This window comes from Homalodisca vitripennis, chromosome 2, assembly GCF_021130785.1.
Source record: "Homalodisca vitripennis isolate AUS2020 chromosome 2, UT_GWSS_2.1, whole genome shotgun sequence".
NCBI classification, from domain to species: Eukaryota; Metazoa; Arthropoda; class Insecta; order Hemiptera; family Cicadellidae; genus Homalodisca; species Homalodisca vitripennis.
Window position 1 is genome coordinate 129,223,132 of NC_060208.1, and position 21,490 is coordinate 129,244,621.

A 21,490-nucleotide genomic window follows, 5' to 3' on the forward strand; every position below is an offset into this window, starting at 1 on the left:
CCTACACCACCCTTGTAAGTAATTAACTAAGACCCCATCCCCAGCATCTGAGCCTCCACCCTGCATGTTCCTGAATCTGAGTCAAGCCCTCATCTGAATAAATCATAATATCATAGTAAAGTAAAATATATGATTTTTGAAGGCACAAGTGTGCGTTACAAATTATAAATATTAATTATAACAGAAGATGCTCATGCTTCAATAAATTCATATTCTTGAAATAATGTTAACTGTAAAAACTTTTCATAGATTATTTTATTAAACTCTAAAGGTAAAACTTCATAATTTTTCAATCAAATATTCGGAAAAAAAATGTTAACCTTGACAAGTCCTCAAGGTGTACACAATGCACTATGAAGTCTACACCCAAGAGTGTTTTAGGTAACAGGCCACTGGGGAATAGACGGTGCCAAACTAGTACAAATAAAATAGATGTAGGCATTACTGTTAGATACACCAAACTAGGATTTTACATACACCCAACTAGGATTTGTACAGTGGGCCTATCAAAATAGTTGAAAAAGGTTTACAAAAAACTTTGCTATACTAAAAATAAATCAATAATTCCATTAATTATCAGAACTAGTCGATTACAAATGCTTTCTCATAATATGGTAATGTGGGACCAAACGTTAAACACTGTGTGCATTTGTTGGACTATGTTTTTGTGCCCTTACCCATGTTTCAAAGATAAGCTTTAACAAACTTAATTGATGTAAATTTGTTTTCAATTCTTTATTTGAGTGATACAAATGTTATTGAAGTATGGACTAAAAAGTATATTGCAGAAAAATAAACAAGAGCTGATACATAAGTGTTATTAAAACCACACGTCAAAATCTTTATGCTTATATAAATATCACATGGATAATGTGTAGCTTTGAAAGACATAACATTATTTAAATCCCAACTGTTTAGTTCAAAACATTACATAATTTTTATTTATGTAGTGATCTAAATAAAATGTAACTTTTATTCAGTTATGTGGGTCTGAAGATGTTCTCATTGAGTATGAAAGGCCTCACAAAAATTAAAAAACCTATATTATTGGAGTTTTTTTAAAATTAATATGTAATTTTAGTGTTTATGACACATAGTTGATGACACTGGCCTAATTTATAATCTTCCAAGTGCTATGAATAGTGTTGTTAAGGATTTTCAATATCTTGACTGAGCACAAAATATAAATACAAACAAAGAAGCTTTAACTTTTCCCACACGCGCCCTGTGAAGCCGCATTGGGATCTGTGAGATTTATGTACTGAAACGTTGACTTGAATAAAGAGTTTTGAACTTGAACTTGAACTTAAGATGAAATTAAAAATATGGATAGAAAAGATGAATGAAAATCCAATTGTAGTATGATGTACTATTTAGTACAGCAAAGATTTATTTATAACATTATGAATTATTTACGCCCATTCTTCCATTTTCCTACACATTACTAATCTAATGGAAAGTGCTGGTAGAATAGTTGAGAAAAAGTGCCTTATAGGATTACTGTCAATTTAATTTAGGAGGATACTATAGAAGCCCATCCTTATTGTAATAAATGTGTAATGTGTAAAAAGTGACAGATTCCCCACTCCAATATCAAGGGAATTGATTTGTAAGGTGGATACCAAGTTCAACAACCAGTTGTAATAATTTATTGTGGCATAAGGAAGTTCAAGGCCAAGTTACTTCACAAAACCGGTTTAGAGTCGAGCTGCCACGTAATAGTTGCATGGAGCCACAACTAGGTGCTTCTACACAAATGGCCAGCATGATTCTAAAATAAAACCATTGTACCCGCATTTGTGAACACTTTCCTGTATTATTTTAAAACAAATAAAAATATACTTATAGTGAAAATAGTATGAAATTAGACTAATGTATCCAATTCATTTTGATGAGGCTATACATGCAGATTTTTTCTAGATTGTTTATGTACTAATATTGGCAATTACAAACTTTTATCTTATTACAATAGTCCTGCGCTTAACCGATATCTGTCTGAAGAAAGCAGATGGAATATAAATTGTTTCATGAATGTAACATATTTTTAGATCTTATCCATTTATTCTTTTGACATGATCTTCTCAACAGGTTAATTTTCATAATAATATTTTATTGTTAGAAAATAATATTGTTTCTAACAAGTTTTGTGAATTTATATGCCTGTGATTATTGTTATGTTCTTATTAATTAAGAGAATTAAAAATAGCATATGCCTAATCTTTTAACAGTGTTTAGTATCATTTTCTTGGCAGCACCTATAATTTAATACCATGAAAAAGACTGAAATAGATCAAATACAACCATAGCATTTCCTTAACTTCTGCTATTTCCACAGTTAGCTTTGTTATAGTTTACTTTCCTACCATTGTTACAAGCAAAAGACAATTCCTACCTAGAAAAAATCACGTAAAAGCTTTACTGTTCTTTGGGTAAAACAAGAAAATCATACTTCTAAATCTGGAGGAATAGATAAATAAGTATAAGATATATAACAAATAGGTACATTAAAATTGAGTAGAAATGTCATAAAGTGTTACACTTAACATATACATATTTAATTTTCCGTAGATTATGCTCAGTATAATTTAACACAATAGTTAAATTCTAATCCTAATAAATAATACTATAAACGCAAAAGTGCCTTTGTTTGTTTTCTTTTACACATAAATATTCAACCTATTGTACTAAAATTCTACAGGACATTCTTACGGTCCCTGCGATGAATATAGGCCTATTTTTATTTCAAAAATCCCTCCAGGCTACGCCCCACTTGTCTTTAAAGTAACAAAAAAATCTTATCTTGGTCTTTAAAGTTGTGAAATATTAATTGAAAGAGCCTGTCAAATGTAATCAACTGTTCGGGGTAAAAATTGATTTATAACCGCACAACCATATGTTTAATTAATTTAACCGCTATGTTCAATTTGTTTACATTTATTGTGTGTAAATTCTCTAAGAAGTAAGCATTAGTTTTCAAATCGTGTTTTGATTTTAGCGATTAGGTAAATACTCGCCTACTTTAAAAAATTTCATAAAACATAAAATGGTCAGAATTTGACTCCAAAGACTCCCTTTGAAGTAGTCGGCAAGAACTAGGTAGATGAAAGTTCGTTGGACTGTGCTTTTGAACTAATGTACCGATTCCAGCTATAAATGTTCTAAAATATTTCAAATGTTTTTCAGTTTATAAAGAATCAAACATGTAAATAGTGTCCCCTTAACCCACCTTAGTTGACTTTTCACCGAAGTAGGCTTCGCTTATCTGTGATATATATATTTTCCCCATTGGGAAATAAGGTAAAATCAATTATGGAACAAAAATACTAAGAATACAGTAAATTACCATAGGGATAAACATACACTTTTTGACCTATTTTCTTAATTGTGACGACAACAAGGTAAATTCATCATTGGCGTCGGAAATATAATTCATTAAAATCAGTAGTGGTTATACACGTGCAACATTTACTAAATTGCGTGAAAGCAGTATATAACTGCTAGCAGTGCAGATATAAAAGATTAAGGTAGTCTTTTACTATACATTTAAAGACTGTTATGAAACCTATCTTAGTTGTCTTTTTACAGAAGTAGGCTTCTCAGAGCTGTATATGTATATATATTGTTTATTAATTGGTAAAGGGGGAAAAACTAGAACAAAATAAATAATACTGTAACCTTAGTAAATTACAATGATCATAAACATACAGTTTCAACATACTCTCTTGATCATGGCAAGATTGCAAACTCAACACTACCTTGAGTTTTGATCATAACAATAGAATTCATTTCAAAAAGTTTTTCATTAAGCCTACTTGATGTCCTCTCTATCTAGAATAAACAACCAGTACATCAGGACTGCAATATAGTATAACTTTCCTTAGTTCTAGTAATGGCTACCTATGAAATAGTAACCTAGTCTATTTGGTGTTCTAATGTCATACATACATTCATATACATATACATACATACACACACACACACACACACATATATATATCCCGGCGGAGCACGTACTTTTTGCAATTCAATGTTTATTGAAATTATATATATATATATATATATACACACACATAAAATAATTCCAAAGCAAGGCTTATCTTTTAGTTTGTGGATTTTCATGGTCTGCATTACTGTTGGAAGCATGCAGGGGATGCATATGATCAGGGCAGAAGTGTATTGATAGGAAAGGAACTAGGAATAGCATCTTTGTATCCTTCCAGAACATTGCTGTCTATTACTCACAGTATACAGCCACTCTAGCGATAATTGTTTTGGTGTACTATAGAATAAATAAAAATGAATTTTGAACCTTATGTCAATTGGTAATAACGGAAAGGTTCGTCACCTCCACCAACGGCAATAAGCACTCTATAGATTTCCAAACAAGTCATTCCCCCCCCAAAAAAATTCAAAAACAAAAATGATAATTTCAATTGTATTATTGCAAGACTTACCTTGCTGATATCAGAAGGACAGGAGGTCTTCACCTTCTTGGGCGGTGGCGGAGGTGAGGTGGGAGCCGCTGCCGTAGGCGACACAGGCACAGGCTTTGGCTCCTCTATGGCGGGAGGTGGTTGGATGGCTGGGGGGGTGGCAGGTGCAGGGGAGGGCACAGGTGGGGGTTCACTCACGGGGGGATTGGGGGGCCCGGGCCCCGACACAGTCACTGGGAACACCACTCTTTGTACACCACCAGGTCGCACCACACCATTCACTTCGTGTTTGTCACGGGCCTTGTCCCTCCTGTGGCCACTCGAGTTACGTTTCACTCCCGCACTCGCACTAGCACTTGCACTCGCACTATTACCCGCATGTTTCTCCCCACTGTTCGTGCTACCGTTCTGCTGCTCACCACTCTTGACAATTTCATGTTTTGCCTCAGATGTCTTGGTACCGGGCTTAGTCCGCTTGATCTTCATCTTCAACCCCTTGTCTACGGTGGCCGAATGCTCCACTGCCAATTTGCCCTTGGTAGGCGGGCCGCTTGCCGCCGAAGCCATGGGCCCACCTCCGCTCGTCCGCTCGTTGGTCTTCTCTATATCAGCATCCAAATCTATGATGAGGTCTCCGATGCCGATGTCCCACTCGTTGTCATCGTACTCGAAGTTGGTCTCCGCTTTGGCCGCCGTCGCCGCCCTGGGGTCTGCCACCTGCTCACAATGGATGGATCACTGTTAATCAGCATGCATTATACATTTATGGATAAATTGAGCTATTACTTTAAAACTCCCTTCAACCAAAAGCTCATTGCCACTTTGTTGAATAATGTTATTGTAGAAATAGTTTTTTGTTAAGTGGAAAAAAATAGCTTTGGGTAAAAGTGGGACAGTACATTTAAAAAAATCATGTCATGTGCATTAACATTTACTGTACGAATAATTTGTAAGAGATTATAAATCGTTATTTTTAAAGGGTGCAATGAGAGGCAGGTAAGTGTAAGGATACCATTTGATAGTAACAGAGACCTTTCCAGATAAACAAATCTTCTATTAAATAATAAAATGACGACAGTCATCATCATTAAAACAGTCGACTTGAAAATCTCTTGTTATCGAAAGGGAAAGATATTTAGATGCAGATGTGAAGAGGATACTTTTGAGTGAGAGGCGAGTTACTTTGCTGACCTAGTGAGGATGCCTTTACAGATCTAAATTGTTAATTACGGTTCTCTCATATTATTGAAGTAATGTTTATACAGCAATGAACAAAGCCGCAATCAAATATAGTTGGCTGTTATTAGTAAAAATTCTACTTAAACCGTAATAAACGGTAATCATTAGTTTTTGGTAATAAATATAATATTGATGAATTTGAATTAAGGATCATGTAGAGATGCCAGAAACTAGAACCTAGCGTTTCAAGTAAGCTAGGGTAGGTAAAGGGTACCCACAATACAGGACTGCTTAAAAAGCAAATTCAGACAAAGACTTTAGAGACAAGAGTTCATAATCTATTTGATTAACTCTTCAATCCATGTCAAGTTGTTGCAACATCAATGTTCTTCACAACCACACAAAGAGAAGATATGTTTTAAATAATAGGATTAAAGGTGACTTAAATTATTAAGCTTATTTGGCCTTCAGTTGAATGATGTACCTGTTTTTAAATGAAAATATCTGGACAAATAAAACAGATTTACAACACTTTTACTTATGTATAGATAAATTCTGTTACAACATCTTCAACTACATTTTTCATCTATAGGGACTCTGCATAAGAACAGATTACAGTATTGCACCTGATGTAAAGATTGTTGACAAGTGTTTCTAGACCTTGCTTGACTGTACCTTGGTTCGGTGGCTGCAGTCCAGCGAGTTGTCTCTCATTGGGCCAGCCATGAGGGAGCCGAGCCGAGTGTTGAGGGCCGTGCTGACCCCGGCCCGCCCCCCACAACCATCTTATCTCCTGGAACACAACACCTCACTAAGTACCAGTAACCACATTGAATAGTAAACATTTACTGTATATGGACAAGTCAGTACCATCATATAGAATTTTCAAGAATGTATGAGTCGTCCAAGTAGGTGTGCAAAAAATATTTTTTGGGAAAAGAATTTTGGACAACTAATAATCCATTTTACTGATGAAATACTAGTGCAGAGTCTATCTAAGCAGGTAAAATCAAATCATGGTAATCAATCTTTGTTACCATTGACATGAACAGAATTATGACACTTACATTGTGCAAAATATAAAATAAACTGTATTAATGTAATTCATATCTAAATATATAACAAAATTCCTTATTATTTTCCTAATTCTTAGTTTTGTTCCGTATGTTTTAGAATAATCTTAGTACTTTCACTTTGATTAAAGGATCAGTGGTAATTGATTTTTCATTACAGGACTTAAAAATTTAAGTAATCATATAATTATAATGTAATCAAATAAGTTTTAATCTTGTAGTACTATAACAAAATAATTCATTGGGTATATTAGAATAATATTGTCTATGTAACATGTTATGTACGAGTACATTTCATCAACGAACAGAAGCAAACAGAAGTGTTGTACATAAAACTTATTTTCTATTAAACATGATTTTACATTTATATGGGTTTACATATATATTATTTTATTATAACTGTATATTGTTTTTCTAAAAGAAAATTGTATTTCGTTACTGTCCTACTGGGGTGATGTGAGTACATTTTGATTTTATAAAATATTCCGAACAAACTGTAACAAAACCTACAATTTTTTAACCACAATACATAAATGGTTAATCAACTATATGAGTAGTCTTATTAAATGTGAAGGCTTGGGCAGAAATCAAATTATAACTAACGATGCTGGCCTCCAATATAGTAGATCTCTTGCCACCTTGACTACAAGGCCGTCTATAATTTTTCCAACTGTATTGTCATGTAGTAGATTCTCTGTACCTTCCAATACTGAACTACAACAATGTTCTTGGAAGATTGAACACAGTTGGCACCATGATCACTACATTAACTACTCTTGTCAGCTTCTCAACCAAAACCTGACCGACTAGAGCAGTTAGCAAAACTCTGTTGACTACTTTAATTGCCATAGTCACTTGTCTGGACCTTGCTAGTACTTTCTGAATTTGAACTGACAGTTGCATGAATACGATAAATCGGTCATCGCATGCAGCCAACTGCAGCCTTGATCACAGTCACTGTCAAGGTAAGAGTCCACAAATTTATGAGATATTACTCTACTTCTGATATCGTGACAACTGATATTAGCTTAGTTACTAAATTAACATAACCAGCAGTTGTACAGTCTTCAACCTTCAATTGAATTGAAAATCTACAATTTTGCCTTAAAATTCTAATAAAAATAAACTGAAATGATTGAGTAAAGAACTGAAAAATACCACACTGGTTACTAAATAGGTGATAGAAGTAACTTATTATGAGTCCTTTCAAATTATATGGATATATGAAGTAGTTTAACCTATACTACACTTGCAGCTCTAGTTTTCATTTATTCTATGTGTTAAGGGATTTAAAGGGAAAAAATGTTGCAAATTTAAAATGTAGCCTTTTCAATAACAGGTCGTGCAGCTGTACAGCTGTTCGTGAAGCTATTCTAGGATATGTCAATAAACATCTTGTTTTCATTGAAGTCAAGAGAATGGATCTCAACTGCAATCATTAAAGCCATCCATAAACTAACTATGTATACAAGACGTTTTTGTCAAGAGCGCATACGGAACAAAACAATTAGCTACTAATTAGGTAATGATGTTATATAAAATCCTATGAAAATGATCTACAATGCTTACTGCATGAACACATTTTTAATATTATTCAGCAATTGCATCTAAAGGAACAGTTTTATCAATTCAATTAAATTTTTATTAGTAATCTCTATTAAAAATTGTATTTGAGTCATAATCTATCAAGAAATCTTAGAATTTAATAAGTTACGTGAATGGAATTTAATAAGATGGGTGAATGATCACAATAGATTACCTTCATCATTAAATACTAAAAATACCAGTATTTAATGCCTGTCTAATCCAGCTTGTCTGTCTATCTATCTGTCTGTCCACACATTATCTAAAAAAAACTTATCTATAGACCTGGAATTTTACATGAAGCTTCTTTTCTATATAAGCAACACTGAGTTTGATGATGGTGCATGTCACTTCATCGGACTTGGCTGAACGTTAGCGAATAATTTAACATTAGTCTTATGGGTAACCAAGATGGCAACAAAAAATAGCAGAATAATAAACCGAGTACACCCGTACAAGACTTTAACATGTGATATTTTTAATCATAGAGTAGAGAGAAAGGAAAGTCAATGTAAAAAGTTGGTGACAAGATTAATTTTTGCACTCGGTACATATTCTACTCTTATTTTTTAATACATCTATATTTTCTTAACCTAACATAGCTAACAAAAACCGAGATTGTGTCATATAGCAAGATATCTCTTGAAAGATTTTATCTGTACACTTCAAATTTAGCATGAAAATGTATTTACCTATAGATAGATAAGATTAAGTTCTTTAATGGTGTGCAACCACTGACTTTTACTGATCATTATAGCCTATCACTCAGTACGCTGACACAATTTCTCTTTTCTCTGCTGCGATATAAAATTTTCTTTCTGGATATTTTTGTCTATCTGTCTGCAGGACATCTCGAGAAAAAAAAATTACCTGTAGATTTGAAATGTCGCATGCCTCCTCAGTGAAACCTGTTAAGTGACATATCATGTGTCATACCGGTACTCCTATCTTGTCTTTATAAGGAGAGAGAAAGAGTGACAGAGAAAACATTTAAGTTTATACCAGGCGCATGAAGATGTGTTGATAGCATCTCAGCTGTAAAACCACCATACACTATGGCAGGCGTAGTCAGATAAAGGCTATCATTATGTTCATTGCAGTTCTTATCACACAAGTGGAAATGTTGTGTAGTTGCTATCTAAATGTTTTTGACACCAATGACTTGACAATTCTAATCCTTATAGGATTGAGTAATGGCGACATAGTTGATTTTTTAACAAGTTACAAGATAACAATCAATTCTTGATAGGCTTATCTCACAACTTAGAAATAGAAATATGTTTCATATTGTCTCAAAAATGAAGACAAAGTATATATACAAATAAAATATGATCAATGGAAAAGCCTCCTTATTGGATAATTTTTCAAAATACTTATGTGAAAAGGTTCACTGATCCCTTAAACTTTGAATTACCCTAACTAAAAAGCATTGTCTCTAATTATTACAACCTAAGTAACAGGTAAAATGCCCAAAAACACAGACAAGTTGTCTAGTCACTGGAGAATATGTGCTTGTTTTGAATATTGGCTACTTTAATCCATTATCTCACAATATATCCTGAGAAGAGATTCCTTCCTTGTTCTATGGATCAGTATCGGTAGTGAAATGCCCTCCCAGCACAGCCAAGGTTGCTGGACATCAGATAATATATAGCCTATAATACTCAGACAGGGAACATATTCCTGATCGCTTTTAGATCTAAATTTTGTATACAAAATCAACCTACTGGAATTGTCCTGGGGAGACTTTAATAAGCAGCCTACACTCCGTTAATTGATTGCTATTATCAAACAATTTGATATATTATCCAACTTCGATGTATGTTAAAATCGTACATAATAAATTACCATTTAACAAGAAGAATCTAGTAAATTACCATTTTAAAAACATAAATTTAACACTAACGTTACAAAACAACAAAATCAACTATGGCCTAGACTTATATCAAAGAAGCCTTACAATATTTATAACTTGGCCAGCTTGATATCAACGAGTAAAAGCTGCTTTTAATTGTGACATTGAGGAAAGAATTCTCCACATGGGTTAGGAGGAGCCAAATCCACATGTTGATGCCATTTAAACAAATCTCATCACTTATAGAAATATCATGTACATATTTTCCTCATATTCATCGCCATTTTCAAAGTCTCAAAATATTATTTATTACTTGTTGTTTAATGTTTACATTAAAATTACTATAGCTAATAAATTGAAACCATATGCTAAATTAAATAAATTGTAATATCGAATTATCCCTCGGATAAAAACAATTGAACCAATCAATAATAGCAATCGAATAAGGAGTTTAGGCTGCATATTAAAGTCTGCCCATTGTCCACATTATAGCATTTACATAAATTTTCTAATTAACTTCACTAAACATGGCCTCCTCTAATTTCAAAATATATATATATCTATAATAGCCTATATAATGAGAGTTGTTGAAACATGACTGTCCAAAAAAGCCCAAATGTATTCTGCAATTCTTATATCATATTTACATTTTCGAGATATTGATTAAATTACAAATTTTTCAATCGCTAAGAACCGGCAAAAGAAATGCTGAAACAAGTTCAAATTTGGTACTAAGATTGTTCTTACAAATATCTTGGCTAAGTTCATTGGCCAAATAGGTAAGCCAGTATTTTCCAATGTGGGGGCCATTCAAATTTTTATAAAAATTAACAACTCAATTATTAATGGACTTAGAGAAATTTATTTTTGTACAAATATTAAAATTTTAAATGGAATCCTAAAATTTCAGTCCCAAAATGTAATTTCTAAAACAAATCAAATTAAGGCCATAGCCAAGAGAGGGGCATTACTCTTCCCACCTGCCCTAAATGCACTATGATAATTTTATGTTAAGGTGGGGTTCATAACATCGACCAAGAGCAATAATTTTCAAGCAATGTGCTCCCTGATGTGAATCAACATTTGCTAATCGGAAAATTTGATCTCTGTTCCTTCATTGAAACTGTCTCAAGTGTCATATGTACCACATTTCAAACTTTGAATGCCATAAACATTAAGTTTTGGTATCCTGGAAAATAGTCCGGAGTTGAAACTTTTATTTAAATTTTGCCTAGCATGTCCATGTAAGCATTTTTTTGTAAATTCTGGCTGAAATAGGTCTTTGGATGGGGCTGGAGTGTATTAATCAGGCCTACCCTAACCTCAACTTCAATGTCACATTCTGTATTGCACCGTTTTCCTCTGAATTCTCTTTTTTTTACCAGCTACTAGGGTTATTTTGACTCATGTTTACACATTCAAACTAAAATAATAACACTTTGAATTACTCCATATAGTTTTAGCAATAAAGTTGTTTGTTAAGAAAACAGAATACAATTTTGTTTTGCTGAAAATAGGCGTACATATCCACTTAACAGTTTATTACGAAAATGTGAGAGGTTTATAAAATACATCCTTCTACTAACCTGTTTGACCTATAATGGTCGAGAAATAGAAACTCCATAGAATTCACAGCTCACGTGAAACCAGATTATGTACTATTACAATCTGATGTTTATTAAAACTACAGTCACTAAACCACGCTTATTCCTACAATACAAAGTGATAGTGACTGAAGAAACTGGAGCGAAAAAGTCGTGGTACAAAGCTGCTAAGCGCATGGGACATGTACATGGGAGAAAAAAGAAGGCTATAGTAGGCTGCTGTTCGTCGTGGAAACAACACTAGCGCCTCTGGTGCTTTTTATATTTACAAACACCAGCCAGCAAGTAAATTCTTACAAAAACCTGATTTATCAATTTAGTTACGTTATGCTACTGGTAGTCTAAATATAACAAGAATAATTATTTAAACAAAGAAACGACGACCCATACGATATTAATATTTTGATTAAAATTGCCAATCATTAGTAGTCTTATTATCGGAAAGGGAAATCTGAGGAATTTGAACCCTTGAAACTTCCTTACCTACTTGCCTTTAAGACAATGTTTCACGAATTACAACATGTCAGCAAGAGTGCCAACGAGTATATAGTGAAGTTGCGAGGTTGGGACAATTTGATACATACTACGGATGCACCAGCCATAAATAACCAGAAGACCCCCGCGACCGAGCAGATGTCCGCTATTTCTGGCCCAAGTACGCCCGGAACCGCGCGCCCGTCCCTCGCTCTTGGCCACCGCCCAACACACACCAATTAGTGCTTTTTATTTCTTTCAGTTACTCTTTCACTTACCGAGTGCCAAGGATTTTCCAGCAACCCGTTCATCGGTACAAAGTCAATTGTCAGAGGCCCTACCCGGTGGTCGGTTTACCTCTCGTCGCAGATGTTTAGAGACAATTCGGTCAAATGAATTCTTCCACGAATATTTGTGGAAGTACTCGTACATACAGAGTATAAATTAAATCCCAATACGCCTGGATATATTCCAAACAGATTTGAGATATCGATGTACAACCTTTACCATAGAACTTCTAAGTTTTCAAATTGAAACCCCTATCTTGTGACATATCATTTTAAAGTTCTATTAAATTGAAATACAATGACACCTTTACGCCGTTTCTAGTAACAGTTATAGGCAAATAACGCAAAAAATAAAGATAATCTGTAGGTATAATACCAATGTCTTGTGCATTTCAACACAATGTATGCGTGATATCTTTTAGTAAGTCTTTTAAGTGCCCAGCTTAGATGCATTTACTTAGTACTAATGTTTCTGGTGTGCATTGTTTTGGTTCTTGCATGGTTTGGGTTTGTGGTCTTTTTCTAGGTGGCATTACAATGTAAGGGGTTATTTGCCCATAACTTTTGCCAGCATTGTCGTACTGATGTTTTGTTCATGTCATTGTATTTCGATTGAATAGACCTTTAAAATGATATGTCAGAAGATAGAGGTTGCAATTTGGAAATTAAAAATTGAAAAGAGGACGTTTTCTTAACCACTCAAAAATCCAAAAAGTATTTTAGTAAATATGGTGAAGGTTGTAAATTGATATATCAATCCGTTTGGAATATATCCAGGCGTATCAGGACTTAATTTACACCCCGTATAGTGAAACATTATACTACGTGTGGTACTTGTAATGTTCAATTGATTAACTCTGAATGAGTCAAGTATATATATATATATATCAGCGAATAGAACAAGGACCTAATAAGTATTTACAGGCAGGTAAGTATCGACAAACGATAATTAATATTTATCTGGAACGAACAAAAGACACCACTTTCTGCATCTGCTGTCACTCGTCTGTCTGGCGCGGCAAAGGCAATAAGCTTACTCGAACAGTGACTTCTAGACCCGTATGTAATAAAAAAGTATCTGCTACGTAAAATTGTCCAAAATTACAAACTATTTCCGTTCACAACATCTATTAGTGATAGGATTTCGGACATCGTTGTATGTTACAAAATGTACTTATAACGCAACGTTTCGAGGATCGTAATTTAACCTCTTCACCAGGTGAAAAATAATTAGTTCATTAAAAAAGAAAGATAAAAATGAGAAAAATATAACCAAACCCTCCATCGTCAATGACAAACTTCAAACAAAGAATCTAGAGTACGTGTAGTGTAGAGCCTGTATTACACTCGGGAACCGGAGCAGAGTACCAACCGCTCCTCTACGGTGTTCCAAAAGTACTTTAGAATCGCCTCACTTTTTGACGACCAGAGGACGTGAACCTGTCAATATGCAAGTATAATCATCCAGCAGCGTCTTAAATTTAATCTAATTTGTCACCCGGTCACCGTGTCGCGCCAGTGTTCCAGGGCGCAATTAAAAGGCGATTATGCTCGGTCTGTTTTTCAACCGGAGCGCCACAATCGCCGCAGCGAACGGAGGCCAGCCAACCGCGTTACACGCTCCGACAGACCCGGCCTTGGATGCCTTTGTGTGCGGTGCGGTTTTTGCCGCATAAACCGCGCTCAAGGCCCCACTTTTACTCCTTGTACAACCGCTCCTTCCTCCACTTTGGGGTGAACCTCTGACCAAGCGAACTTTTCATTATTTAAATCTGCTCGCAGGTCAATCTCCAGAGAAGAGCAAAACACATGAGCTTCCCCTCAAAGCTCTCATCACAATATCAAACCAACCAAAAAGATCGTACGATTTTTGGTAAGTATGAGAACGAAACGGGTTTAAAATACAATAAATAGGAATTCTATATCAATCTCTTAACATACAGGTACGTATAATCTGACACCAAGTTCGGTTACAGGCACACATATACATTTCGACTCTAGATTTTCGATTTAAAATCATTAAAATCTAAGCAACACGTTTTAATGAGCAGCAAACTGTGATAGCTATTGCAGTGGTTTGGCAAAATTCCCGTGAGTTACTACGTGAGTTAAAACGAAGTATTAATACGCGCACTGTTGTTAAAACCCTTGTTTTAGGCAGTTCTTCTGTTTTATTCGATTCTATTTAATTTGTTGTTACTTAATTATTTTGTATAATAATACATGAGAATCTGAGAAACACGAGAGTTTTTGGTTCGTATTTTACAAACACGGTTTTATCGATGTAGAGCGTAGCATATAACACCGGTGAAAAAGCACTCTGATAACACAGAATTGTACAGGGATGAGTTGCTGTTCGGTAACAGTCAGCCGTCAGCTGTGACAGAGATGTACAGGAAGTGAGCCGGTGGACAGGATAGAGGCTACTATCAGCTGACCGTCCACTTCCGGTCGTTGTCCCACTTGTCCCGGACATCACGCCGACATCCGCTCTAGGCTCCTCATTGCCCGGTCACTGTCAGCTATACACATCAACTCGGGTTACTTTCTACGCAAGGTGCTACAAGCACGCACTCCATTAATGATAGCACAAAAACACACGAACATAACCTCTAAATTGTAGAGCGTTCATACTCAAACTAGTTGTAAAATACAATTCAATAGATTATCTGATGCTTCCAATAATATAGAGTGTATAGTAAACTTGCACATAACTAAATAAACTACCAGTAACGAAAATAAAAAAATATAACCAAGAGTGTATGTCAAAAATGAAAAAAAAGTTTCCAGTGAAACACAACCAGGCGTATGAAAGAGATATGAAGGGTGGGAGTTTCAATTACAAACCGCACGCAGCAGCTACGTGTAGGGGCGATAAGGGGGTGAGAGGGCCAAGGCGCGCGCGCGCACGCACGCACGCACTCGCCGCAGTGAGCACCATTACAGGTAATTATGTCAATTACTTGAGCCGACACGACACGGCGAAGCGAGGCGAGGATCTGGGCAGGGCGTGCGTGACCAGGCTGGGGCTACTCCACACACCGTATCCTGTCACTCACTCACTGGTGTATACGTTACTAATATAATGTTTGAATAACAAATAACAATATCTAGAAACAAAAATCGTTAGGATGTGTGTTCATTTTATTTTTGTAATGAGACAACTCCCATGATTCTGCAACTAAACATAAGGCCGTAAAAGTGAAAGGGGATTAACATAGGTAGTCCTTATGGGCCTACAACCAAGATTGCCGCCAGTACAGTCGAGTCTTAAATGTTACCATCTACTATTTTGTGGCACGATTCGGTTTTCTTGACCGACCTTTTTGAGAGTTGTTAGTTCGACTTAACTCTCTATTAGTGTTCATAGAATATCAGTCGGGTTGTCCTGATATCTACTCGTATGTTCGTAAAGGTGATGATTGGTTGTTCTCATGAACGCACCTCACATACTGTATATTGATTACTTTCTTCTCCATGAGTAAGCCTGCTGTGAGTCTTCTCTAATTTATATCTCAGTGTTACATCTTTGTCTATATACAGTACCTAGCTCCATTTCAGGACTCGATTGTTTTGATCGATCATACATACTTTTAATGAGCTATATTCAAATATTACACTGCAGCCATACTGAATGATCTACATAATGAACGTGCTGAAGGTTGAGTACAGCAGAATTAAATTTAAATCTCGCAACGATCAGGTATTCTAGGTGGTTTCGCAGAATTTGACTGCCGCCATTCGAAATAATGATACACGAACGTTCTGGAAAATATGGCCAGTGTTTCTGAGTAACTACCAATAAGAACAGGTGCATCAAACAAAGAACACTCCCCCAATCAATGACGATCTTAAATATTGAAACATACATCTCAATCAACAATAGTTTAGTAATTGTGACCGTACTCGCCTTGACACACAACTTTTCCAATCCAAGGCAAAACCTACGTACAGGCAGTATCGGGGTATAATCAGAAGGTGTAAAGCGTGTGATGACCAACTGTTGGCAGGTACTGTACCTGGTAGACTGTACAAATACAAGCGTGTGTACAGTGTAGGTCCACACCGCAGGCCGGAGGTTGGCTGGGTCATGACCTCTCTCTGCAGGCACGAGCTGCACAAGGTCACTACGTAGTCACCTCACCTTGCCTCCTGGTGAGCTGTGTGCCAGGCCCGGAGTCGTATTTAGTCATTGCTGTTGCTATTGATATACCGATATACTTATCCACGATAATGACCGTGCCAGGAGCGCATTCTAACATGTCTGTGGGCTCATCTCAAAATGAGTTGATATCAAGTCTGATAGAACACCATAAAGACAAAGGGAAACGCCCTGTCATGGGAAGAAATTCTAAATTTTCAAATTCTATGTAAATAAAAACAGCTACCAAAAGTTCATTTTAAAAAGGTTCGAACACAATTCTACAGGAAATATTGACGGAATCTTCTGTGAAGCTCAAATCAGAATCTGAACTAAGGCTGTCAGATTGTTATATTACACTTCCCAGGGTTGATTATACAGTATTTATTGCGGTAGGAAAGTTATCTCGATAATCAGTATTGTTATATCCTTGCGAATGATTAGAGTCTCTAACCCGGAACTACTGATCACATTGCATCAATCCAGGAAGAGTGAAATTATTACTTTTTTTAGCATGCGAAAATACTCGGCACAAATCCAGACTCGAACTCGGGCCCTCTGGGCGGTAAGTTGCGACGCTAACACTCGGCTACCAGGCATGGCCACTGTTCCCATCTTAACCTCGACTGTGAAGTAGACGTCGTTATTGAGAACTAAATATCCACAAATATTTTGGAATTCAACCGCGATAATCTGTTTAGTTGTTAAGAATTCAACATTTTTCATTTTTTTACTCTTACTCCCCTCCACAATCTTGAGTACGTCTCTATTTCATAATGCCCGAAAGAAGAAAACTTTTTAGAATTTGTGTAGTTAATTGTAAAAACATAAATTTATTACGATTCTCAGAAAAATTTTATTTTTAGTTCAACTCTACTTTAATCCCAGAAGGCGACAAAAATGAATATCTTAATCGTTACCATTTTAAACGGCACTGCATTTTCGATCACCTACAGTATTACATGAAACATAACAAAAACATTTAATTCTATACATATAGGTTTTTATAGTACTATTGGAGACGAATGTATTGTACTGTGTGACTAACGTCGAATACTCACCACACTAACCTAGATATCATCAATGTGCTATATATAATTTTAGTATTGTCTAACCTCCATTTGTACAAGAATAAATGAAGTCCAATGTACTACGCAAAATTGCAAAATCGTTCATCGTTTCCAACATGCATTAAATAACCAGCTCTCGAATCCCACTGAGCTTACATCCCCGCTGTTATTTCCAGACAATGCTTTAAAATAACAGAAAACATTTCTGAATATCAACGACACGCGGGTATAACAAATATTCTCTTTATCAAAAGACCGATGGTGTTTTGTGTTTGGCGAGGGGTTTGGGGAGATTGAATACGTGAATGCGGGAGGCAGTGCTCCCCGCGGGCTCAAAGGAGAGATTTGGGGCGGAAAGCGATGGCTGGGGCAGTTACGGTAGGAGGGTGCGGTGGGGAGATCGTGCAACTTCCTCTCCTCAGTGTCGCAATCCCTGCTTCCTGGCTATATATTTGTTAGCGTCAAGAAAACTAATGCAGAGACAACAGGAACTATTTCAATGTTACAACTGTTCGTTCTGGAGTTGATACAATTTACGGATATACGCGTAAGTAATACACGACTTTTCATTAAACGTTGATCGTGATACTAACACACGGAAAGTCGAATACGATACACAACCAAATGTACTATAACCCAGTACTTCCTGTTGGGTGACTGTCTTTGTACTGATGTATCGTGATGTTTGGTCCAAGATGGTTTCTTCAATATTGTGACCCGTACTTTACTCCATTCACATTATGTTCTTGATTGCTTTCAAAAAGCGCCATGCACAAATGCATTAAGGTTACGTTTTAAGTATTCGCACCTGAATAAAACAGAGAATGCCGGTTCTCGAAACGTTCTTTTTGATTTTTTTGTGGCATATAACATAATCATGTTATCATTCCACTATCAATAACCAATTAAGAACTCAACAACACATTTCTTAGGCCAATTTCTTAGCTAACATAAACTACCTTATCATTATAAAACATATCAAAATATTGGAATATCATTACTGCAATCAATGAATACATAAATTTCCTCTATGTATTTATGGCTATGAAGTAAGTAAGGCGAGTCTGTTACAGAAGCTACAATGACACTAATCTGCTTTGCGTTGTTGGGAAATGGTACATTTAAATCTCGCGTGAAAAACCAGTGACAATCTAAAACTTCAGTATTCAGTACTTCAAGTAAAATACTTTTATGTTATAAGCTCAATACTTCTGTACTACAAGTGTAGTGCTTCTGTGCTAAAATGTAAAGCACAGAATGTACAGTAGATAATCTTCAGTACTGACGCCAAGCAACACGGGGGAGGGTGGATGTGGATGTTTACAGCAGTTGGCACAGTTTACCGTTGCCACTAACATCCTAATTGTTGGGTCACGTGGACAAGCAGGATGAGATAGTGAGTCTGCTACGAGACAGAGCAGCACAGCAGCTCGGAGGCGGGTGGATGTGGATGTTTACAGCAGCTGGCACAGTTTACCATTACCACTAACATCCTAGTTGTGGGTCACGTGGACAAGCAGGATGAGATAGTGAGTCTGCTACGAGACAGAGCAGCACACCAGCTCGGAGGCGGGTGGATGTGGATGTTTACAGCAGTTGGCACAGTTTACCATTACCACTAACATCCTAGTTGTGGGTCACGTGGACAAGCGGGATGAGATAGCGAGTCAGCTACGAGCCAGAGCAGCACAGCAGCTCGGAGGCGGGTGGATGTGGATGTTTACAGCAGTTGGCACAGTTTACCATTACCACTAACATCCTAGTTGTGGGTCACGTGGACAAGCAGGATGAGATAGCGAGTCTGCTACGAGCCAGAGCAGCACAGCAGCTTGGAGGCGGGTGGATGTGGATGTTTACAGCAGTTAGCACAGTTTACCATTACCACTAACATCCTAGTTGTGGGTCACGTGGACAAGCGGGATGAGATAGCGAGTCTGCTACGAGTCAGAGCAGCTCGGAGGCGGGTGGATGTGGATGTTTACAGCAGTTGGCACAGTTTACCATTACCACTAACATCCTAGTTGTGGGTCACGTGGACAAGCAGGATGAGATAGCGAGTCTGCTACGAGTCAGAGCAGCTCGGAGGCGGGTGGATGTGGATGTTTACAGCAGTTAGCACAGTTTACCATTACCACTAACATCCTAGTTGTGGGTCACGTGGACAAGCAGGATGAGATAGCGAGTCTGCTACGAGCCAGAGCAGCACAGCAGCTCGGAGGCGGGTGGATGTGGATGTTTACAGCAGTTAGCACAGTTTACCATTACCACTAACATCCTAGTTGTGGGTCACGTGGACAAGCGGGATGAGATAGCGAGTCTGCTACGAGTCAGAGCAGCTCGGAGGCGGGTGGATGTGGATGTTTACAGCAGTTAGCACAGTTTACCATTACCACTAACATCCTAGTTGTGGGTCACGTGGACAAGCGGGATGAGATAGCGAGTCTGCTACGAGTCAGAGCAGCTCGCAGGCGGGTGGATGTGGATGTTTACAGCAGTTGGCACAGTTTACCATTACCACTAACATCCTAGTTGTGGGTCACGTGGACAAGCAGGATGAGATAGCGAGTCTGCTACGAGCCAGAGCAGCACAGCAGCTCGGAGGCGGGTGGATGTGGATGTTTACAGCAGTTAGCACAGTTTTCCATTACCACTAACATCCTAGTTGTGGGTCACGTGGACAAGCAGGATGAGATAGCGAGTCTGCTACGAGCCAGAGCAGCACAGCAGCTCGGAGGCGGGTGGATGTGGATGTTTACAGCAGTTAGCACAGTTTACCATTACCACTAACATCCTAGTTGTGGGTCACGTGGACAAGCGGGATGAGATAGCGAGTCTGCTACGAGTCAGAGCAGCTCGGAGGCGGGTGGATGTGGATGTTTACAGCAGTTGGCACAGTTTACCATTACCACTAACATCCTAGTTGTGGGTCACGTGGACAAGCAGGATGAGATAGCGAGTCTGCTACGAGTCAGAGCAGCTCGGAGGCGGGTGGATGTGGATGTTTACAGCAGTTAGCACAGTTTACCATTACCACTAACATCCTAGTTGTGGGTCACGTGGACAAGCAGGATGAGATAGCGAGTCTGCTACGAGCCAGAGCAGCACAGCAGCTCGGAGGCGGGTGGATGTGGATGTTTACTGCAGTTGGCACAGTTTACCATTACCACTAACATCCTAGTTGTGGGTCACGTGGACAAGCGGAGTGAGATAGCGAGTCTGCTACGAGCCAGAGCAGCACAGCAGCTCGGAGGCGGGTGGATGTGGATGTTTACAGCAGTTGGCACAGTTTACCGTTGCCACTGTTGTGCTCTGTATCTCGGGCAGGCCATCGACGCCAGATTTATAGCTTGAACCGTGTCGGCCAGTCGACTGCTGGCGCCCGGCCACGGAATCGGATCTGGGTTAATCTTCCGAGCGGTCGGTCCAATCGATCATTGGCGGAACCCACTTGCGGAAATGTCAAGGAAACCTAAGCGCGTTATCTGTCAAAACATCTGCATTTTGTCTTCTGATATACTATCCAAAAACTGACTTGGAATATAGCATTCAGTTCTAGAAATAAGTAAAGCGCCCGCTTGGTGCAAATATTAGATATGTGGGACAAAGACGGCTTAAATTACTCTATAAGTGAACTTTTCTCAAATTCACGTACTACTGGGAGATGAATTATTGATATATTAAAACGACGGACACACTGAATATTTCACAAAGCAATTAATACTGTAACTCTTATAAAACGTGTCTTAGTTGAAAAGTTTGATAACTTGGATATGCCACAAATTCACTGTGT

The 21,490-nt window shown here is 37.3% G+C and overlaps 1 protein-coding gene across 2 annotated transcripts in view; it reads right to left on the bottom strand.

Moving 5' to 3' along the window:
* Window positions 1-21,490, bottom strand: part of LOC124354737 (zinc finger protein 608-like) — a 65,901-nt gene that overhangs the window by 13,558 nt on the left and 30,853 nt on the right. For both annotated transcript variants that reach the window (XM_046805404.1, XM_046805405.1), the window contains 2 exons: window positions 6,288-6,405; window positions 4,455-5,150 (listed from right to left, as the gene is read on the bottom strand). In XM_046805404.1, coding sequence (XP_046661360.1) covers window positions 4,455-5,150; window positions 6,288-6,338 — 747 coding nt within the window. In that variant the 5' untranslated portion in view covers window positions 6,339-6,405. The remainder of the gene's footprint in view (window positions 1-4,454; window positions 5,151-6,287; window positions 6,406-21,490) is intronic.